The sequence below is a fragment of the Bos taurus genome, chromosome 5 (assembly GCF_002263795.3).
Source record: "Bos taurus isolate L1 Dominette 01449 registration number 42190680 breed Hereford chromosome 5, ARS-UCD2.0, whole genome shotgun sequence".
In the NCBI taxonomy this organism is placed as follows: domain Eukaryota; kingdom Metazoa; phylum Chordata; class Mammalia; order Artiodactyla; family Bovidae; genus Bos; species Bos taurus.
Genome location: NC_037332.1, coordinates 65,061,319 through 65,085,615, shown reverse-complemented (window position 1 = coordinate 65,085,615; position 24,297 = coordinate 65,061,319). Strand labels below are relative to the sequence as shown.

Genomic DNA, 24,297 nt, shown 5'->3' with positions numbered 1-24,297 from the left:
TCACAACAATTGAAACATTCGTTTTGGCCCCAGTCCTATCCAGAATTTCCAAATCTCTGAAAGTATCAATTTTTTTATTTCACTGAACTTAAGTTAGAAATATTTCTGCCTTTTATATTACTTAATCAATCTGTACATATTTGTGTGTGTATATATATATATTTGTTTATATTTATGTAAGTATACATTGCTTGCTTCCAAAACACTCTAGAAAGATTTCTGTAATAGTTTACTGAGAGTTCAAATTTGTTTTCTGTTTGTTTTCATTTAGCTTTAATCCTAACCCTTTGCAAAGACACACATTCTGGACAATTATTATAGGAGGAACCTTCACGTGGACCAGCATCTATGGTGTGAACCAATCCCAAGTGCAGAGATATATTTCCTGTAAAAGCAGGTTCCAGGCAAAATTGTAAGCCAAACTATGGTATATGAATCGTGAATAACTGTCAATTGTCTTTATGGATGCTCAGAAGTCAAGCTTTGCTGGAGTTTGTCTTTTGTATCATGAAATTCTAACAGATAAATGATATACTTACAAAAGGATCACATAGAACAAAGTGGTACTGTATGTTTTTTTTTTTTTTAACTGTATGTTTTGAATCAGATATTTTAAAATATTTATATCAAGTACCCCTGTTTCTTTTGTCTGCATTCTGATGAATGAGGATAAGAGGCTTGTGCAAGCTTCCTGATGGAGGGACTGGCTGTGGGGAAAACTGGGTCTTGCTCTTGTGGGAAGGGCCACACTCAGCAAATCTTTCATTCAGTTTTCTCCTGCTGGGTGGTGCTGTGCTCCTGGTGGTCCAACGGTTAAGACTCTGTGTTTCCACAGCAAGGGGTGAGGATTTGATCCCTGGTTGGGGAAATAAGATCCCACATGCCACATGATGTGGCCAAAAGAAAATTTATATCAATTATTAAGTAAAACAAACCTTATCAAATAAATAGGCATTTATTTTGTATCTGTTTTTATAAGGAAATATAAGGAATAAAAATTATAAACATGTGGCTCTTATCATAAAGGACAGAGGATAAGATGGTTGGATGACATCATCGACACAATGGACCTGAGTTTGAGCAAACTCTGGAAGATAGCGAAGGACAGGGAGGCCTGGTGTGCTGCAGTCTGTGGGCTTGCAAAGAGTCGGACATGATTTAGCAACTGAACAACAATCATGAAGGAACATAGCATCAAATTAGGAAAATATATGCAACTATGTGAAAAATGGAATAACACTAGAGGTATAACAGTTCCCTGAAACAATGTAACAGTAGAGGAAATGTTCTAGGGCATTGTACTGCCAGATGTGTTGTTTCATTTTATATTCAGACACAGTTATGGATTTATAACCTGGTTCTAACACTTGCTACTTGAGTAATGGGGTGAGTTTCTTAGACTCTCTGAACTTCAGTTTCTAAACTTATACAATGAGCATATCACACATCTTGTGGAGGAATTATAAAATACGGTGTTTGTCATGCATGTGGTAGGGATCCAGTAAATGTGAATTCCCTTTTCCACCTCAAATCCTGGGATGTGAAGGCAGGGATGCATGAGAGATTCCTGCTGAGCACGCAGGTCCTGAAGGAAGACCATGTGTGGGCCGGTGGAGAAGAATGGGAGAGCATTCCAGGTAGGAAGAGTGATTTGCCCAAAGCACAGAGGTTGGCTTCCGACCTCTTATCATGAGCCCTCTGGAGGGCTTCCCAGGTGGCACTAGTGGTAAAGAACCTGCCTGCCAAAGCATGAGACATAAAAGACGCGGGTTCAATCCCTGGGTCGGGGAGTTCCCCTGGAGTAGGAGATGGCAACCCACTCCAGTATGCTGGCCTGGGAAATCTTGTACACAGAGGAGCCTGACAGGCTACGGTCCATGGGGTGGCAAAGAGTCAGACACTACTGAAGTGACTTAGCACATGCATGTACAGAGGTCGGAAGGACAGCATGGTCAGGGGAGTCTCCAGCCCATCTTGGCTTGTGCAGTGTGAGCAGTGGCTGGTTTTTTCTCAGGAGGCCTCAGATAAACCTGGTGACCAGCATTCTTAATACTGATAAATAAGGCTGAGTTGGCTTTCAGGCATTTTGAAGCTTTAAACTATAAGAGTAACAAGGTGATTGAAGTAGGAGCAGGAGTAATTCTTTTTGTATTAAGGGAGGATATTAAAAACACGTGATGGGAGGAGGAGGTGGAGGAAGCAGCTGCGCTCCCGCCCGGCAGTAGAGCGGCGCTGGGACCCACGCGGCCGTGACCCTGCGGCTCGCCGAAGGCCGAGCGCGACAGCTGCGGACAAATGAGCGTGTCGGCGCCGAAGAGGGCGCGTCCTCCGGCCACCACGAGACTCCCGGCGCCGCGGGGCCCGCGCTGCGCTCCAGTCTGCCGGGGCACCGGGGTGGCCCGCTAGGCCAGCGCTGCGTCGCTTGGCCCGCAGGCCCCGGCCGGCTGCCCGGCCCCCTGCGGGGCCGCCCGCCAACGCCCCTTCTGCTGCTGCCGCCCCTTCTGCTGCTGCCGCTGGCGCTGCTCGCACTGCTGGGCGACGGGGCAGTGGCGCTGCCCCCGGGCTGCAAGCACGACGGGCGGCCCCGAGGGCCCGGGAGGGCGGCGGGAGCCGCCGAGGGCAAGGTGGTGTGCAGCAGCCTGGAGCTCTCACAGGTCCTCCCCCCGGACAGGCTGCCGAACCGCACGGTCACCCTATGGTGTGAACATTGATACCCACCACATCCCCGTTAATGTGACAATGCGTCGAATTGCACTTGGAGCAGATGCTGTGGCTGCCCAGTGGGATTTCGATTTGCTGAATGGACAAGGAGGCTGGAAGTCAGATGGGTGCCATATACTCTATTCGGTTGAAAATATCACTACCATTCAGTGCTACTCCCTTAGTAACTATGCAGTTTTAATGGATCTGACGGGATCCGAATTCTATACCCAGGCAGCCCATCTCCTGCACCCTGTGGTCTACACTACTGCTGCTATTCTTCTCTTGTGCCTCTTAGCGGTCATCGTCAGTTACATATACCAGCACAGTTTGATTAGAATCAGTCTCAAAGGCTGGCACATGCTTGTGAATTTGTGCTTTCATATTTTTCTGACCTGTGTGGTCTTTGTGGGAGGAATAAGTCAAACTAGAAATGCCAGCGTCTGCCAAGCAGTTGGAATAATTCTTCATTATTCCACTCTTGCTACAGTACTATGGGTGGGAGTGACAGCTCGGAACATCTACAAACAAGTCACTAAAAAAGCTAAAAGATGCCAGGACCCTGATGAGCTGCCACCTCCACCAAGACCAATGCTCAGGTTCTACCTGATTGGTGGTGGTTTACCCATAATAGTTTGTGGCATCACTGCAGCAGCAAACATCAAGGATTACCGCAGTCGGCCAAATGCACCCTATTGCTGGATGGCGTGGGAACCCTCCTTGGGAGCCTTCTACGGGCCCGCCAGCTTCATCACTTTTGTAAACTGTATGTACTTTCTCAGCATATTTATTCAGTTGAAAAGACACCCTGAGTGCAAATATGAGCTGAAGGAGCCCACCGAGGAGCAGCAATGACTGGCAGCCAATGAAAATGGAGAAGTCAGTTATCAGGACTCCATGTCTCTGTCCCTGATTTCCACATCAGCTCTGGAAAACGAACACACCTTCCATGCTCAGCTTCTGGGGGCCAGCCTTACCTTGCTCTTGTATTTTGCCCTGTGGATGTTTGGGGCCTTGGCTTTTTCTTTGTATTACCCTTTGGACTTGGTTTTTAGCTTCTTATTTGGAGCCACGTGTTTGAGCCTCAGTGCATTCATCGTGGTTGATTCACCATTGTGTCAACAGGGTGGATGTCCAGCTCGCATGGATCATGACTTGCTGCCCAGGATGGAGCGCCTATTCAGTCCAGGTCAACATGCAGCCCCCCAGCTCCAGCGGGCTGAGTGGGGAGGCTCCCAAGTACACCAACAGCAGCGCAGAATCTTCATGCACAAACAAGAGTGCTTCGAGCTTCAAAAACTCCACCCAGGGCTGCAAATTAACCACCTTGCAGGCTGCTGCGGCCCAGTGCCACACCAGTTCCCTACCTTTGAATGCCATGCCTCAGCTCGATAATAGTCTGAAGAACATTCAATGGACAACGATATTAAAATGCATGTGGTGCCTTTAGAAGTTCCATTTCGAACAAATGTGCACCCAAGCCGCCATCATAAAAACAGAAGTAAAGGGCACTGGGCCAGTAGACTCACGGTCCTCAGAGAATACGCCTATGGAAGGCAGTGTGCAGAATGGCCTGCCGAAAAGTCCGCTGGGCAGTAATGAAGTACACTCTTGGAGTCGGAGGGTGTACTTAGCCTACAGAGAGAGACAGTACAACTCTCCCCACCCCCCCAACACACACACAGCAAGATAGCAGTGATGCCTGTAGCACGCTTCCCAAAAGCAGCAGGAATTTTGAAAAGCCTGTTTCAACTAGTAGTAAAAAAAGATGCAGTAAGGAAGCCAACTGTAGTTGAACTTGAAAGTCAGCAGAAGTTTTATGGCCTGAAATTGGCCATTCATAATGGACCAATCAAAAGCAGTGGGCAGGAGGGACCCTTGCTGGGTACAGATAGCACTGGCAATGTGAGGACTGGGTTATGGAAACACGAAACTACTGTGTAGAGTTGGTGGGCTTCCTGGGCAAGAAATCCATATAATCTGTGATAGTCACATTCCTTTAAGCTATGAACATGTAAAAGCAGACTGTTTACAGCCACCATAGAGATTCAAAAGAATTTTGAATAAACTTTTAAGTTTTGGATTTTGGGTATTTTATATCCCCCAAGTGTTGCTTTTTTATGAATTTTAGAAAAAGCCTCTAAAACAATGTTTCAGTTGTCAAAGCACCAGCAAGACATTTTGGGAATCTGAAATGTAATTTTCTTGAAATCTGTAATATCTATTTAACGTTTCAGGCTTGTATTTAATACAGTAAATAGGTGTTTGCCATTGTGTCAAAAAAAAAATATGTGATGTCAGATATAAACATATGAGAGTAAGTTGGTTTAGACATTATCTATGTTTGGTAAATTTCACAATGAAAGATCTATATCAATATGAGTATAGTAACTGGATATGGAATCCCCCAAAAGTGAGCATAGGAATGCTGATATTTTAAGACACTTTAAAGAAATATAATTTATATATCCAGTAATCCATCCACATTAGAGCTGATGCTCCTCCCAAAGTAATTGTGCACAGGCTCTTCTTTGGGAACATGTTTCTTTGAGAATATGGAGCTCAAAAAGCCCAATTTTATAACTAAAAGAATTGCATCAGAGCTTTCTTAGTAGAAAACAATTTCCTTCCAAATAGTCCAATGGTCTCTTTAATAAGAACTCAGGGGAACCATTTTCTCCCTGAGTTTCTAACATTGGCTCCATGGAAAGAATGAACCCCAAAGAGTCAAGACCTACTGACACTGATTGACTGGATATAGTATCAGATGTTGATAAGTGGTCTATCTGACTGGCATTAAAGTAACATAAAACAATAAAATAAGATATTAACTCATATATAAATGAGGTATGGTGACTGAGTAGGAAAGTGTCTGGGTATATTTCTGGTGATTTGGAGATGACATATAGTTATACTACTTTTAATTTTTTAAAACATTTTTATGTTGGAGTATACTTTATTAACAATGTTGTTTTAGTTTCAGGTATATAGTGTTGGGGTCCTTTAATGGACTGGGACCTGGTGGTCTGGGGGCGACAATAAGAAAGTGAAAGAGAGAGAGAGGCTGATACTCCCTGGTTTATGCAGAAAACCAATAAAGCCCTTGACACAGGACTTGCATCTCTCATGAAGGCACCGGGCTCCCTCTCTAGGGGGCTTATAGCACAGGGTGCCTTCTCGAGAGAGTCTTAGAAGCCTGGGCAGGAGAGTGAGCAAGACGGGTCTCTGCGCTCCAAAGAATCAGCCGAGGAGAGAGAGAGAGAGAGAGAGAAAAGACAGACACAGGGTCGCAAGCTCCGATGGAGCAAAGGTGCTTTAATGATTTCTCTGTGAGTATATAAAGGCTGTGGTACAAGAAGTTTCTTTCGACAATGCTAAAGATCAGAAAACCAAATGTACAGCAACTGTCACCACGGGAACAAGGGATTAATAATGGTTACAAGGTCGGGACCATTAATAATGGTCACGTCTCAAGAAAGGGGATCAAGACTAAGTAGTTTTGCCATAAAGAGGAGATTCAAGCCTGTCTCACACAATGACCTCAGTTCCTGGGAGCAGCGTGCTGTTCCACTTAAAAAGAAACAAAGGACTTGTGAGAAACAGCACGTAGGAATCCTCCTGTTAAACATTCCCTGACAATTCCCCCTTATTTATTTATAATATTTGTAAAAAGAGTTCTGACCATTAGAGTTTGTTTAGTTTTAACAATCTTAGCATGAATCTTGGCAACGGTAGATGACAAATATAATTGTTAAGACAATCACCAAAATTACAGTTTTAGACCTGATGCTGTGAGTAATGCTTTGAAACCATCTGTGTGGGTCTAGCCCAGATAATTGATCAGCTAGTTGTTCAGCTAAAGTTTTCAAATTAGTGGAAGAGGGCAGATTATTAGAAAAGGTTTCAAATATGTCTTTTTGTAATATTTGTACATTCAGAGAGACATTTTCATGTATGTTTCGTAAATGAAATTTGATTTGTTCCTAGTTGTAGGCATTATTATTGAAATGAACAGGAGTAACACAAAATTGAGTAGAATTCCAATCATATTTTAGCATCACCTGTTTTTGTACATCTATTAATTGATCTCCAACCCATCTGATAGCTGTTTTTAGTTCCTGTATTTCATCTTGCATATCCTCATCTATCTGAGCCTAAGTGGCCTGCATAGTATGGGCATCTTTAGTCCAATTTTGAATAAAATTATGTGTTTGAATTGAGGTTTGTAAAACAACACCAGTGATAGCAGCAGTGGTGCGAATAGCTGTTAATCCCAAAACGCCAAAAATCAGCCATCCAATGAATCGTTTACATCGTCGGAGCAATTTAGTAAGTAACTGGGAAGCAAGTCCAGCCATGGGACCTTCTTCCCAGGGCCGCTGGAGATTTATTGGTAACCACGGATTATGTCGAGATCGAAGAATCAAAAGGGAGTCATTTCTCAAGGAAATAGAGAAGTTAAGACAAGTATATAATTTACAATTTATGCAAGTTACAGAACGTAAAGTCTTATTGAATTGTAAATTTCCTATAGCTACAACAAAAGGAAGTGGAACATAGGCTTGTATAAAATATGATTGATTATAATGAAAGAAATAGTTTCTATGACTATGATTGCTCCCTGTGAAATGTCCAGTCCAAGTCCTAAGTTCCTCGGTGCTTGCAGCAAGTTTCCAGGTGTCTCATTGTTTAGGCCCAATCTGTTTATCAAGGACAATTCGAGGACGAGCGGGGAGGCCATTCCACCATCAAGTCACCCAAGAAGTCCTCTGTCATGGTAATGTTCCATTGTAGTATTAGTAACCTTCTATGTTATTTGAGTAACATAATCATACATAGTGTTGTTAATATCATTTGAGCAGTAAGATAACCATATACTTTGGGGTCCCCAATCAACAATTGTATGATTAACCATAAACATTAATTTTCCTGATTTGGCCTGACATTTGTCCCAGTGAACAGGAATATATTTAAAGTTCTTGTTAGTAAACCCTTTACATAGTGTTCTTTGTTCTTTCCTTAACTCTTTCCCTAAAGTTTCAGTAGTACACACATGGTTCACGGACAAAGAAAGGGTAGTAAGTAATCCAAGCAGTATCCGAAAGTCCTCTTTTAGAGGCAGGGTGAAAGCCCAAGTTTGTTGGCTAACATTTATGCATAATTCTGTTGGGCCCATATACAAAGGAAGGACTTCATAACCTAGAGAGATATTAATTAGTTTTTCTTCTTTTTCAGGATGAGAGGGCCCCTCCAAGTTCCAAGGAGGGGCATATGTGTTGAGTCATTGGGGGCTAGGTACATAAGTCCATTAAGTGTGATCAATCAAGTCAGCCTGAGTGGGGGAAGCAAAAGCAAGCAAAGCAAGCATAGTGAAAAAAAATATTTTCAGGATTCCGAGGCATTCCTTGTTGAGAAATCAGATTTTCCGTTTGATTAGTAAGGGTTTTTATCTGTCCCCAAGTACGGAGAAGCTAATGGCACCCCACTCCAGTACTCTTGCCTGGAAAATTCCATGGTCGGAGGAGCCTGGTAGGCTGCAGTCCATGGGTCGCGAAGAGTCAGGCACGACTGAGCGACTTCACTTTCACTTTTCACTTTCATGCATTGGAGAAGGAAATGGCAACCCACTCCAGTGTTCTTGCCTGGACAATCCCAGGGATGGGGGAGCCTGGTGGGCTGCCGTCTATGGGGTCGCACAGAGTCGGACACGACTGAAGCGACCTAGCAGCGGCAGCAGCAGCAGAGAGATCATAAGGTAGATGACGTTCAGTGTGGTGTTTTTTGGAAATTTTTAAAGTCGCCATGGCTTGTATTGGAATTCCTTCCTCCTGAGGTTTTTGTTGTATCATTTCTAGTCTGGATGTTGGGGGCCCCCTTAAGTTGAATCTTCTGAAGAGGAAGTTATATGAGTTCGTTGGATCCATCTGGAGAAATAGAAGCATATCCCTTTCCCTGTAAGATTAGTTTCTTAGATTTCCATAGATTAGTTAACCTGTCTTGATATCAAATGGGCAAAGGAAAGGAGGTGTCCTTTAATGTTTCAAAATATTTTTCTGCTTTTGTCAAAATATCTCCTTGCGGTAAGTTTTAAAAATTTAAAATAAATAAAGCTATATTAAAAATAGTTATAGAAAGAAAGGAAAGCAATAATGATGAAAACATTCTTAGGAAATATTTCAGTCCAAAAGAAAAAAAAATCATCTAGAAATCTGTTTGGGACTGGTATTTGGCTGTGGTTTTGAATTAATGGGTTGATTTTCTCTTCATTCAGTATATACGTTTTTCCTGATATTAAAAAAAAAAGGGATCTGACTGTTTGAAGTGGTTTGTGTTATTTGGGGCAAAGGATTAGGAGCAAACATTCAAATATTTTTTCCTAAGTGAAATTATTGAAAGTTGTTGCAGAACAACTTGATAAATGAAATGCTGTTCATATCCAAATATATTTGACCTTGTCCTTGGAAAAGAAATGCAGCGTGGCAGCTGTTAAATCTCTCTGTTCAGTGTGTCAAGGAAGATGATTATACTTTCAAGACAGACCTGAAAAGAAGGTGAATATTTTGCACTTTTGATATTCTTAGGAACAAATAACTAATTTGGCAAATGGTATCCTTTTTATGTTGTTTTTGTTTTGTATTGTGAAACAGGCGTTGAAGTTGATGTTATTTTATTTTAAGAATCTTACAGACTGGAAATAGAAATAAAGCTATATTAACAGTAGTTATAGGCTTAAAAAATATATTGCGTCAGAATCTAGTAAAAAGTCAGCTCTGGATAAGGAAGATAAAAGTGTTCCTGTGTATTTTTCTTTATTTAATTTTCTATTTGTAGTTACAGTGTGTAATGTGTTTGTTTAATTATGTCTTGTGTTTGTGGATTATAAGGAATGTTTGTAATCTGTTTAATACAGAATGAATGTAAAAATTGTTTGAATTGTTTAGAAATATAGGTAGGGCCATTGTCTGTTTTTATAGCATTAGGCAATTCTCATTATTGCAAAGTAAGGTAATAAGTGGGTTATAACGTTCTGTAGTTTCACCTTGGAGAGGTGTGGCCCCTATAAAAGAAGAATTTGTATTGATTGAGACATGTAAGAAGGAAGAGGAAGAAAGTTCAGGGTAATGAGTTAAATCCATTTGTCATAAAATTTTCTTTCATTTGTCATAAACTCTGTTTATATTTTTGTATTCATCATCTTATTTGCCATTTCTTATATCTTTTTATTAAAAGCATATATCTTATTTTTCTTTAGCAACTATGAAGTGTCTTGTATGTTAGTATTTTTATAGATGGGTGAATATATTTATTATATTATATATTATATTTATTTATTTTATATAATATATATTTATTAATAGTTTAAAATCTCTTTAGTTTTTCTGTAAGAAAAAGTTTTTGTAAGAGGAAGTTAGTGTTCAGTAATTAATGTTTTAAAATCTTATTTCATTTGGAAATGACCTAGTTATTTAATAAACTTTTATTATTTAGTTTAGTACAACTCTAGAATTTAAATTACCCCAATCTTAAGAGATTATTTTAGATTATAATAACAGATTAAAATAATAGATTATTTTATTTAAAATATAATTATTTTAATAGAGTTTATCTAAAAGTTTTTATTTCATTTATATATTTATATATATATATAAAGAGGTACCTTTTTGTTGGCAAATTTAGTTTACCTTAAACCTAAGCATAATAAAAGTATTACATAATGATGATTTAAGACATGTCTTAATTAGATTAGCAATTATATTTAAATTATATATTTATATTTAAATAAACGTTATATTTAATATTGAATATTTTTCAGTTCATGTTAACTTGAATTTAAATACAGCTTATTAACTCCATATTATCCAAAAACAAAGACATATAATGAGACATAGATAATTTTAGATAGATAGGCATAGTTTTCCACTTGAAATTTAAAATATCTTTTTGTTTTATTTTTAATTTTTTTAATTTAATTTAATTTTTTTTTTAATTCCACCAATTCGTTTTTGGCTGGAGTCCTAGATCGAGTGGGCTGTGTATCCCAAGGACATGATAAGAGTTAATTTTTGGTTTTTTCTTAGGCTTGTTTTTGTTTCCCAGGCAGAATTAGAGCTCCAAAAAAGTATTTTAACAAGTTAACCTTTTCCTAACTGCATGTGTAAGAAGAATCGGTTTTGCAATTTCAAAAAAGATTTTACTTTAATCAGTTTTCTCTGGAGTCTAAAGAATATCATGGCCATTCAGTGTCAAAAATATCATTTCTCCCTTTTGTAGTTACAGTATATTATTAATGATATATGCATGAGGGAATAGCTGTCATATAGGAAGTAAAGCCTTGGATGTAAAATTTTGACAAATATTAGGATTGTTAAGCATACCTTGAGGTAACATAGTCTGTTGAAATCTTTTATGAGGCCCGGTGTGATTAGGATAAGGAAGAAAGTGAATTTCTCCTGGTCTAAAGAGTGTAAAGGTATATTAAAAAAGCAATCTTGTAAATCAGTAATAATAATGTGCCAGTTTTGAGGAATAGTAGTAGGTGATAGGATCCCTGGTTATAATGCATCTATAGGTTTCATAGATGCAATAACTTTTCTAAGGTCTGTTAAGAGATACCATTTGTTAGATTTCTTCTTTATAATAAAAATAGGAGAGTTCTAAAGAGAGTAAGATTCCTTGATATGTTTCAATTCTAATTGTGTGTCTGTAAGTCCTTTAGTAGCCTGTAATTTATCTTTCGTAAGGGGCCATTGCTCTGTCCAAATAGGCTCGTCGTTCTTCCAAGTTATTTTAATAATTGCTTTGTTTGTTAAATGAGCAGTGGCCCCTAGGAAAAATGTGGAATGTATATCTGTGTTTGCCATTGCATAAGTAAGTCTCTTTCTCTTAGATTAAGGGTGCATTTATCACATAAGGTCTTAATGTTGTAGGTTGGCCTTTTGGCCCTTCATATGGGTAGATCTAAACGTTTTGATAAATTTCTTGTATTTTGGTTTGAGAAATTCCTGCAATTTGGCAAGAGACCTTTTGTATAGGCCAAGATTTGGGCCATAAGTGTTTGGAAATAATAGTAATACTAGATCCAGTGTCGAGGAGACCAGAAAATCTTTTATTATTAATTTTGATATTTATATTTGGTTGGGCATATTCAGATACCAATGATGTCCATAAGGATTGTTTTTGATCTGTATTGCTGAATCTGCCTGTCTGTACATTATTAGAAGAGTTAATAGAAATGTAAGGCAAAAGAAGTAATTGAGCAATTTTGTCCCCCTTTTTGAATTGCCATAGAATCTGAGATTATATCATAATTTGAATCTCTCCTTTATAATTCGAATCAATTATTCCAGGGTGAACAGTAATTCCTTTAGAAGCCAAACTAGATCGGCCAAATAAAAGATTGAAGGTTTGTGGGGGCAGGGGTCCAAGAAGTCCGGTAGGCACTCTAGAAGGGACTGCTTAAGGGTAAAGGAAAAAATCATCTAGGGCCAGTATATTAACAGTAGCATTGCCATGTTGAGGGTTTGAGGGAAAAGATAGAATTTGCCCCTGGTTTTTGTTGTAGGGGACCTGGGGGGGGTCCCCTGTTTGGAGTTCCCTGGAATAGGTTTTCCATCAATATCAAATTTAAATTTACAATCTTTGGCCGAATGCATACCTCTATCGCAGTGAGGGCGAATTCTTGGAGGTTTTTTATTAGCCTTCTTAGGGCAGTACCCTTTTAAATGGTTTTTATCTTCATATGTAAAGCATCCTTCATTTCCCTTTTTAAAGGCAGTAGCCATTGTTTTAGCTATCATTTGCATCTTTTGAGTTTCTGATCCTAGATTGTGACAAGCCTTCAAATAATCAATAATAGCCTCAGTCTCATGAAGTGCAGCGATAGCTCTTTGATGTTCCTGATTTGCATTCTCATAAGCAAGTAATTTCTCTAGCTGTTTCTTGGTTTCTTCTCTGATTACAGTATGGGAAATAGCAGTTTCTAATCTAGCAAAAAAAAATTAGCATAACTTTCACTAGGTTCCAACAAAGGAGAGACTTTTGGAGTTGCACCTGTTGGCAGAGGAGGAGCAAATGGAACAGCCGGGGCAGGGCTAGTAAGAAAATTTTGAAATATTTTATGTTGTTCTAATTGGGCCTTTTGTAAAGTTTCATCATCTAATTCATATACATGCAATAAGTGTTCTGTCTGAGCTTTAAACAAACGGTGAAGTAAAGTAGAGAAATGATTGTGCTTTCCAGCCGTTTGACCCATATCTTAGTACTTACCGACCTCAATAGGTCCTGAGTCCCTCCGACCGAAATGCCAGGTATACCAGAGTCCCTGTTCTGGGGCGCCACTTGTTGGGGTCCTTTAATGGACCAGGACCTGGCGGTCTGGAGGAGGCGATGATAAGAAAGTGAAAGAGAGAGAGGCTGATACTCTCTGGTTTACGCAGAAAACCAATAAAGCCCTTGACACAGGACTTGCATCTCTCACGAAGGCACCAGGCTCTGTCTTGAGGAGGGTGAAGGCACAGGGCGCCTTCTTAGAAGCCTGGGCAGGAGAGTGAGCAAGACGGGTCTCTGCGCTCCAAAGAATCAGCCGAGGAGAGAGAGAGAGAGAGAGAGAAAGACAGACACGGGGTCGCAAGCTCTGATGGAGCAAAGGTGCTTTAATGATTTCTCTGTGAGTATATAAAGGCTGTGGTACAAGACGTTTCTTTCGACAATGCTAAAGATCAGAAAACCAAATGTACAGCAACTGTCACCACGGGAACAAGGGATTAATAATGGTCACAAGGTCAGGAGACAATCCACATCTCAAGAAAGGGGATCAAGACTAAGTAGTTTTGCCGTAAAGAGAATGTTTACTAAAGGAGATTCAAGCCTGTCTCACACAATGACCTCAGTTCCTGGGAGCAGCGTGCTGTTCCACTTAAAAAGAAACAAAGGACTTGTGAGAAACAGCACGTAGGAATCCTCCTGTTAAACATTCCCTGATGATATAGCAAAATGACTCAATTATACATGTATCTATTATTTTTCAAATTCTTTTACCGTTTAGCTTGTTGCAAAGTATTGAGCAGAGTTCCCTGTGCTATACAGTAGATTCTTGTTGGTTATCCATAACTCATTAGGCAGTAACAAAACACACAGTGAATGTAGTCAATCAAGGGAAAAGACTAGCAATCTGTTGTTTGGGACTTCTTGCAGGTTAGGTTCTCCTGGAAGCAGACTTTGAGATGGAGGTTAGCATGCCAGAGTCTCCTAGGGAATTACCACTGTAGAAGCGAAGGAAGGGGAGATTGGCCAGAGGGAGAAGGTAGACTGAAATGCAGCCTCAACAGAGGCCTCAACAGGAGCTTTAGAGCTGAGAGGACCCTTCAGGCTGTTCCAGGTTGGCTTGAGGGAACTCAGCCTTTAAACCTCTGAATCTAGTCATCATTTTGTGCAGGCTGCCCTGGGGAAGGACATAAGAGTTGGTGGTGGTGTGGGCACCTCTCTTCAGTCCAGGTGTCCACTATAGTACCCTTGGGGGGAAAAAAACATAGCTACCTTAGTGGGAGAAATATTTGTTATCAACTGCTTATTAAAATAGGGCTTCCCTGATAAGACATAGCATTCAATGATACTAACACTAGTAATATCACTAACTTCCATTTAACAAGTGGTTATTACATGCTATTGTGTTACATGATAGACACTATTTTATTTAGTCTTACATATAACTCAGTGAGGTATGCATTGTTATTTCTAGCTGTCAATGAAGAAACTGAGGATCAGAGAGGTTAATTTACTTGCCCAATGTCACATATGGTAGAGCTAAGATTTATGCTCAGGACTGACTCCAGTGCTATTATAGAAACCTTTACATTCTACTGGAGCACATACCATGTATTGAAATGCTGAACATTATTTTGGAAGATACCTGTCTAGGAATGCAGGTTTGCCTTTCCTATTTAATGGATGGCATCAGAAACCACATTTAACAACTATGGTGAGTTGCTATGTAGATGCTAACAATGTCAAGCAAAGGGAAAATGAATAAGTCACTGCTCTGTTGACTGTTAAAGTCTCTATTTCATGACAAAAGGTCCTGAAGTAGTGTAATTTTGTTACAGTTGTTCTTCAGTCACTAAGTCATATCTGACTTGTTTGCAACCCTATGGACTGTAGCCCACCAGGCTCCTCTGTCTGTGGTATTTCCCAGGCAAGAATACTGGAGTGGGTTGCCATTTCCTTCTCCAGGGATCTTCCATCTTCAAGGATGGAACCTACATCTTCTGCATTGATAGTTGGACTCTTTACTACTGAGCCACCAGGGAAGCCCAAAGTAGTGTAAACATTATGAAGCTAATAACGCCCATGGAACTCTGACCAGGAGGATACATTCATTCAGTGGCAAAACCCCATATACTCCAAATATTTCCAAATACAGTGTTTATTGACCTCATAAACAGAAGGTTAGGCCAGAATAAAAGAAGTAGCAATTTTGACACCCAAAAGAGAATGCATGTCTATTGAATATAATCATGAAAGTCTCTTCTGTTTCACAATTTTCCTCATCTTTGAGATGGAAATTAAAATTGTCATTTACTTGTTTGTTTTCACTTCATTAGGTCTCTCTACATCAATCTCCTGGGACTCTGGGTGATCCTTGTCTGCTCAGTGCTTTGTGGGCTTGCCCTCTACTCCAGGTACCATGACTGTGATCCTTGGACAGCCAAGAAAGTGTCTGCACCAGACCAGGTCCAGTACTATGTCTTTCTTACATGCAGTAATGACGTTCCCAAAGTTTATTAGCTGGGAGGAGACAGTGTTCATGTTCTTGTAAAGTACTAGCAAATAGGCACATTATTCATTTTTAGCTTATATAAAGCATTTGGAAAATTTTATTTTAGCAGACATAACAAGAATGAAGAATGCTACTTCCAATATTACAGTACTGAGAGATTTCCCTGGTAGTCCAGGGTGAAGGATCTGCCTCCCAATGCAGGGGACACGGGTTCTATCCCTGGTCCTGGGATGATCCCATATGCTGCAGAGCAACTAAGCCTGTGTGCCACAACTACTGGAGCCCGTGCTCTATAACAAGAAAAGCCACTGCAATGAGAAACCTGCACACTGCGATCAGAGAGCGGCCCCCTCTCACTGCAACTAGAGAAAGCCCAAGTGCCCTAACAAAGACACGGTGCTGAAAATAAATAAATAATAGAAAAATATATGGAAATACCTGGAAAAATTTTCAAGGCAGTTCATGCATTGACAAAGAAGCTGCAGTATGATTGCTTAATTTGTGAAAGTGAAAGTTGCTCAGTCATCTCTGACTCTTTGTGACCCCAAGGAATCATCCAGGTCAGAATACTGGAGTGGGTAGCCTTTCCCATCTCCAGGGGATCTTCCCAACCCAGGGATCAAATCCTGGTCTCCCACATTGCAGGCAGATTCTTTACCAGCTGAGCTGCAAGGGAAACCCAAGAATACTGGAGTGGGTAGCCTATCCCATCTTGACCGCATCTTCCCGACCCAGGAATTGAACTGGGGTCTCCTGCACTACAGGCAGATTCTTTACCAACTGAGCTATTTGTAATCTAGTGTAATTGATATGATTACTTCATGCTAGCCTAGCCTATACCCTAATGAATGAATTGTTATAAAGTCTTGATGGCATACAGTATAATAGTCATATTCATAATATAGTGTTAGAAGCATTGTTGTGTGTTTTTTTAAAAATCACTTACTTGTGATGATTGGTTGTTGCAGTTTCTGCAGTTATTAGAGAGAGACATACTGTGCAGTAACACAATTCTTTGAAATCAGTAATAAGACAGTAAAAAAAAAAAACCCTAACATGTTGTTTTCATATTAAATATCACTCATGCCATACCTGTGTAAGGATAGGTTATCCACTTCAACAAAGTCATGCATATGATGTTCTACATGTATATTTTTCTATATTAAAAAAAATCCACATATAAGCAGACCCACACAATTCAAACTCATTTTGTCCAAGGGTCAACTGTATAAGCAGCTCTAATTACATTTTCAATCCCGAATAGTGATTGAAGTTCACAGGTATAAACTTGAGTCATTCTTACTTAAGCACAGAAGTAAGTAAAAATATTTCCTTTAAATTGATTTGTTATTCCAATACATGAGAACAGCTGCCTATTACTGAGCCTTTACTATATTCTGTGTTCTATACTAAGAACTTACATAGATGATCTAATTTAAGTTTTATAGCAACTCTGTGAGGTTAGGATTATTATTCCTATTTTACAGATGAGGAAACTGAGGCTCAGAGAAACTAAATAACAAAAGCCACATCTGTCTGAATCCAGAGCCTGTACCCTTAACTACTATTCTATTCTTTGATTTAAATGTTAGCAGGTAAAGAGTTTAATTTTTCATATTTGGACATTTCAGTTGTGTGGAATATCTTCCTTTAGTTCTTGAATACCACAAGGTAAATGAGATGTTAATTAATTTTATTTCATAGCCAATAGTATTCAAGAGTAAGTTTTGGAATTTTTCAGCTCATGCCTTACTTGGTACTGGACATTCTGCAAGATTATCCGGGACTTCCTGGACTTTTTGTGGCCTGTGCTTACAGTGGAACATTAAGGTATGAACTAGGACTCTAATGGTACAAGTTTTCCCTCTTGGGATGTTTCTTTTATTATTGGATATTTGGGGGGATAAAGTTGAATTTTGGACATGGGCACAAATGGCCCTAAATAGGTAATTATTCCATGTCTCCTTTTCTGTCAGTCTGACTCTCCCCTATGAGGGTTGGCTGTCTGTTGTCATAAGTCTTTGCTTTTATCTTTAGTCCCTACTGTCTAAAACATCATCACGTACCCCATACAGTCACAGTAATGACAATCAGTCGATGGTAAGTTTTGCTGATGGTCAAAAATAAGGACCTACAGTCTTAGTTTAAAATATGAATGTAACTAAAGCATGGTCAAATGGAAAACTTAGAATACAGTATATATTATTCAGCCTGTCCAAATACTCTTGTTTTGTGTTTGAGCTTATTCATTGTACTTTGTTCCTGTGTTATGCTTATTATTATCATGTACAACACATGTTAGTGAAGATCCAGCAAATTAATATTATTAATATTTATGGTGAATGTTAGTGAGGACTTATGATAGTCCTTTCTATGCATAAAGAAAAATGTGCTTTAAAGTCATTATATAGTAATACTGCATGATCTAAGAGATTCTTTCATGGATAATAAGGATTAATTGCAAAATGGAAGCAACATTAAATTATCCTTTCTCACTATTAAGCCTATGGATTTGCCTGAATCATTCTTGGGTGACAGCTTCCAGAAAGAGGATGATGTAATTATTAAAAATAATGTAGTAGGTAAAATAGATTAAAAAAAAACAAAGTCCTACTATATAACACAGGAAACTGTACTCAATATCTTATAATAAACCATAATGGAAAATAATATGACAAATAATATATATATGTATATGTATATATGGCTCAGACGGTAAAGCGTCTGTCTGCAATGCAATGCAGGAAGATTCCCTGGAGAAGGAAATGGCAGCCCACTCCAGTATTTTTGCCTGGAAAATCCCATGGACTGCTGAGCCTGGTAGGTTACCGTCCACGGGTTCTCAAAGAGTCGAACAGGACTGAGTGACTTCATTTTCACTTTCATATACATATAATATATACATATATATACTGAATAACTTTGCTGTATGCCAGAAACTACCACAACATTGTACATCAACTATACTTCAATAAATAATTTAAAAAATAATGTAGTAGAAATCGGGTTCTATTTCAGAAGTGACAATATGTTTTCTTTTTCTTATTCCTAGTTAAGGTATTATTAAAGTTTACATATACATTAAAAATTTGGTTTCCCTTTACAGCACAGTGTCCTCCAGTATTAATGCCTTAGCAGCAGTAACCATGGAAGACCTAGTGAAACCTCGCTTCCCATCTCTCTCGGAAAAGTCTCTCTCTTGGCTTTCACAAGGAATGAGTAAGGTTTCATTTCACAATTCCATTTTAACTCTGGGAGACCATTTTTAGAGATACCAGAAATTATTTTCCATGGAAAATAGTGTGAATGTATGCATGCATGTGACTTAATGCAGTCATGGCCATATTTGCAATCAAGATTTGGGATATACTTCAAACAATTGTCCAGTGACCACAAAGAACAATTTCAAGGGGTCCTATTTGGCTAACTTTCTTTTCTACCTTCTTCCTATCCCAAATCTATGTTAGAATTCTTAGCTACAGTTAAAAATTCAACCCCTTTCCATCAACCACAGTTTTAAGAGATATCCTTAGTTTGGAACCAGGAGTCACACTTTTTCTCTATTACCTAAGAGGGCACTGACAGTTTAAGATATATAGTCTTATGTGTATGGATTAAAGATAAAGAAACAGAGTGTTATGATTTTTTTTAACCAATCTTGATTATTCTATCTGCATGTGTAGGCTGTCCAGGAGATAGTCAATAAAATTGTATGAGGAATGCTCAACTTTATTCAATATGAATTCTCAAATTCATAGATTGTAGGATCTTCACTTCAGTTCAGTTCAGTTGCTAGGTCATGTCTGACTCTTTGTGACCCCATGAATTGCAGCATGCCAGGCCTTCCTGTTCGTCACCAACTCCCGGAGCTCACTCAAACTCACGTCCATTGAGTCAGTGATGCTATCCAGCCATCTTATCCTCTGTTGTCCCCTTCTCCTCCCGCTCCCAATCCCTCCCAGCATCAGGGTCTTTTCCAATGAGTCAACTCTTCGCATGAGGTGGCCAAAGTATTAGAGTTTCAGCTTTAGCACCAGTCCTTCCAATGAACACTCAGGACTGATCTCCTTTAAAATGGACTGATTGGATCTCCTTGCAGTCCAAGGAACTCTCAAGAGTCTTCTCCAATACCACAGTTCAAAAGCATCAATTCTTCAGTGCTCAGCTTTCTTCACAGTCCAACTCTCACATCCATACATGACCACTGGAAAAACCATAGCCTTGAATAGATGGACCTTTGTTGGCAAAGTAATGTCTCTGCTTTTGAATATGCTATCTAGGTTGGTCATAACTTTCCTTTCAAGGAGTAAGCATCTTTTAATTTCATGGCTGCAATCACCATCTGCAGTGATTTTGGAGCCCCCCAAAATAAAGTCTGACACTGTTTCCACTGTTTCCCCATCTATTTCCCACGAAGTGATGGGACCAGATGCCATAATCTTAGTTTTCTGAATGTTGAGCTTTAAGCCAACTTTTTCACTCTCCTCTTTCACTTTCATCAAGAGGCTTTTTAGTTCCTCTTCACTGTCTGCCATAAGGGTGGTGTCATCTGCATATCTGAGGTTATTGATATTTCTCCCGGCAATCTTGATTCCAGCTTGTGCTTCTTCCAGTCCAGCGTTTCTCATGAGGTACTCTGCATATAAGTTAAATAAACAGGGTGACAATATACAGCCTTGACGAACTCCTTTTCCTATTTGGAACCAGTCTGTTGTTCCATGTCCAGTTCTAACTGTTGCTGCCTGACCTGCATACAAATTTCTCAAGAGGCAGATCAGGTGGTCTGGTATTCCCATCTCTTTCAGAATGGAAAGATATTTAACCTCAATTGCTAAATGTCCCAGAAATGTCCCAGATGCAGTATTTGACTCAGAGAAACCTAGCTCATGGACTTCTTCATTTTCATTTGGGTATACTTGTTTCAGGATGAATGACTAACAAATTTGTTTTTTAAAGAAGAATCTTTAACCTCAACTTAATAGCACTAGTAGACTGTCAAAGAAATAGTAAATAATATTCTGTTTTATACCACAATTCTGTATGTAATTGCCATAACTGTAGCCTGGAATACATACTTAATTTATATTCTTCAGTGTCCCCTAAATTTAAATAGCATTAAATTATTTTATTATGTACCTGGTTTTAATCCTAGAGCATAATTTTTTTAAAAATGATATAATGCTTCCTTAAAGGATATTTAGATGGGCTCATTTTGGGGTTGTTGAAGCTGTGTGGTTTAGTAGAAACAATAGAAGCTTTTGAAGCCAGACAGACTTGCTGGCCTCACCAAATTGCTTCACTGATTTACTAACTGTTAACCTCGAGCAAGCTTCCCAGATGGCTTGGTGGTAAAGAACTTGCCTGCAGTGCAGGAGATGTGGGTTCAATCACTGGTTTGGGAAAAATCCCGTGGAGAAGGAAATGGCAACCCACTCCAGTATTCTTGCCTAGGAAATTCCATGAATAGAGGAGCCTGGCAACAGAGGAGCCTGGCAGGCTGTAGTCCATGGGTTTGCAAAAGAGTAGGATATGACTTAGTATCTGTGCAACAACAAAGCCTTGAGCAAACCCAGTTGAGCCTCTGTTTCTTTATATGGAAAATGAAAACAAAAATTATTCACTTTGTAGGTACTGTGAGATTTAGAGATAATCCATGTAAAACAAGAGGTACTAGCTGATACTCAAGGAATGATGTTGATGATGATTAATAACAAATGGACTCCACTAGTGTAGATGAAGCTTTCATTCATTTTGAAGGGTTGAATATAATCATTATGTTGAGGTATGTAATATGGCAAATGACTTGAATGTTTCTGATAATTTGAGTAGAAAAAACCCACAATGATGATCATTCATGAGCTACCAAGTAGAGAAGAATTTAGTATGTTGGAAATACTATTTATATTAGGATTTAGAGACATGGAAAATCATTGCAATAAAGCTCCTTTTAAAAAAATTAATGTAAAGTTTTCCATTCAGGCACAATGAGATTTATTTACTCACTTTGCTTAACAAAGGTGTGAGTGCTTTTGTAAGTAAGATAGAAATAACATAAGGAATGCACTAATTTTTTTATGAACAAATTTCTCATTCATTTTATTTTTTATATTTTGAAGTTTATATGTGGGAAATTATATTAATGGATTTCAGGTGCGTTTTGTTGAATGGAAATCTTTAAAAATAAAAATGGGGGGTGAAATTTTCTTATGTGTGTTAGTTGCTCAGTTGTGTCCAGCTCTTTGCAACCCCATGGACTATAGCCTACAGGCTCCTCTGTTCTTGGGATCTCCCAGGCAAGAATACTGGAGTAGGTTGCCATTCCCTTATCCAGAGTTTTCCTAAAGCAGTTTCAAAAGTAAAATGTGTAGTTAGAGAAAACCTGGAAAATACTGAAAGCCAAAAGACAAAAAAAATTCCATAAACTGACCACCAGTGATAGCTTGAGAATTTCTATAAAGGAGTTTTGGGGAAAGAGTTTGGTAGAAGGGAAAACTATAAATCTTATCTTCAAGTTGCCTTTCTTTGCTTTTGTTTAACAGGAAAGGTTTGTGAATATTGATGATTATAAGAAGGCTAAAGGTCCTAATGGCACCCCACTCCAGTACTCTTGCCTGGAAAATCCCATGGACAGAGGAGCCTGGTAGGCTGCAGTCCATGGGGTCGCGAAGAGTCGGACACGACTGAGCGACTTCACTTTCACTTTTCACTTTCATGCATTGGAGAAGGAAATGGCAACCCACTCCAGTGTTCTTGCCTGGAGAATCCCAGGGACAGGGGAGCCTGGTGGGCTGCCGTCTACTGGGTCGCACAGAGTCGGACACGACTGAAGCGACTTAGCAGCAGCAGCAGCAAAGGTCCTAAAATACTCTGGTGTGGATTTCCACTTCCCAGGAGAAATGAACACTTAAAGTCAGAAGACTTTCTGATGTTTATTACTCCCTTGCCCCATCAGAGCAGTGCGTCCTGTTTTTGGCAAACTGAAAAGAGACCTGAGCTTTCCTTTACAAACAAATGTTTATGGAGGATTAGATTAGTAACACAATGGTTTTTAGTTTAAAATACCTATATTTAATTTTAGGGATTCTTTACTTATATAACCTAATGTAATAAATCCTGGGACATGATATCAGCGTTTTCTTTCCTCTTTGCACACTGCTGATGCTGTAGAAAAACAGCCCATTGCCTTTTTACCTGACTCTGAGATAGGTGGCCATTCTTCATTATAGTCACGTTACACACTTTGAATCAAAGTATGGTAGTTTATTCTATTGAGAATTCTAATCCTCTGAGTGGATTTTGCAATGGCTTTTATGTCATCCATATAGGTGTGCTGTTTGGGGCCCTGTGTATTGGCATGGCTGCACTGGCTTCACTAATGGGAGCTTTGTTGCAGGTAAGAGCTAATCCTCAAAGGTTTAAGTCATAATCACTAAATTTTTTTTAAAGTTCATGTGATCATCCTTCTAGACTTCTCTCTTTATATATCTACCCATAGACATATCAAGGAACAGATATGACTAAAGTCTTTAAATTTTTTTTTAATTAAAATTTCCATTTTGAGAAAATCATAGGTTTACAAGTAATAGTAAAAAATAATACAGAGAGACTCCACATATCCTTTAGCCAGTTTCCTCAATGGTGAGAGACTTAGGTTACTTTTCCATGTGGATGTCCAGTTGCACCACTTGTAAAAACTATCTTTCTTCCATTGATTGCCTTTGTACCTATGTGAAAAATCAATGGAGCATATTTGTATGGGTCTATTTTTGGTGTCTTTGTTCTATTCCATTGATCTGTGTGTATATCCATTTGCCAAGATCACACAGTCTTGATTACTATCATGTTGTAATAAATCTTGAATCCAGATTTACTGACTCCTTCCACTTTATTGTTATTTTTCAAAATTGTTTTAACTATTTTAGTTCCTTTGCCTTCCTATATAAAGTTTAGAATAATATTCTCTTCATATATATATATATGTATATAATTTATATATAAACCCTGCTTAGATTTTGATAATATTGCCTTAAACCTATATAACAACTCGGGAACATTTTTACCACATTGAATCTTTTAATCCATAAATGTAGTATGTCTCTTCATTTATTTAGATTGTCCCTAAGTTTTTCCACCACCAACTGTGTAATTTTTATAACACAGTAATTTTTATATAAAAGTCCCATTTATATTTAATTAGATTTATACCTAAGTATTTCATTTTTTGAGTAATTTAAATGATATTGTATTTGTAATGTTGGTGTCCATGTGTTTGTTAATGTATAAGAGATACAATTGATTTTTGTATATTTGTCTATATCATATGACCTTGTTGAGTTTACTTATTAGTTTCTGGGATTTTCTTCAACTTCAGATAGGGACAATTTCATATCTTCTCTTCCAATCTGCGCATGTACCTTTTGTTTCCCTATTGCTTCAATTTGTTATTATTATTATTATATTATTCCTGTGGCTTCAGTTTACACATTATGTTGAATAAGTGTAGGAGAGTGAACACCATTGCCTTGTTGCCCAGTCTGAATGAGCAAAGTGAAAGTGAAAGTTGCTCAGTCGTGTCCTACTCTTTGCAACCTCATGGACTATACAGTCCATGGAATTCTCTAGGCCAGAATACTGGAGTGGGTAGCCTTTCCTTTCTCTAGGGGGTCTTCCTAACCCAGGGATTGAACCCAGGTCTCCTGCATTGCAGGCAAATTCTTTACCAGCTGAGCTACAAGGGAAGTCCCTGAATGAGGAAAACATTTAGTAATTCATTCTTGAGTACATTAGCTGTAGGAGTTTTGTATATCCCCTTTACCAAATTA

General features: G+C 38.8%; 2 protein-coding genes across 2 annotated transcripts in view; both read left to right on the top strand.

Moving 5' to 3' along the window:
- Positions 1 to 24,297, top strand: part of SLC5A8 (solute carrier family 5 member 8) — a 66,282-nt gene that overhangs the window by 25,798 nt on the left and 16,187 nt on the right. Inside the window, exons 6-10 of the mRNA NM_001164861.1 lie at positions 272 to 412; positions 15,300 to 15,429; positions 17,217 to 17,305; positions 18,582 to 18,694; positions 22,801 to 22,868. Of these exons, the coding sequence (NP_001158333.1) occupies positions 272 to 412; positions 15,300 to 15,429; positions 17,217 to 17,305; positions 18,582 to 18,694; positions 22,801 to 22,868 (541 nt within the window). The remainder of the gene's footprint in view (positions 1 to 271; positions 413 to 15,299; positions 15,430 to 17,216; positions 17,306 to 18,581; positions 18,695 to 22,800; positions 22,869 to 24,297) is intronic.
- Positions 2,219 to 4,781, top strand: LOC132345306 (adhesion G protein-coupled receptor A3-like). Its single transcript, XM_059886971.1, has one exon. The coding sequence runs from the start codon at positions 2,740 to 2,742 to the stop codon at positions 3,553 to 3,555; it is 816 nt and encodes a 271-aa protein (XP_059742954.1). The 5' UTR covers positions 2,219 to 2,739; the 3' UTR covers positions 3,556 to 4,781.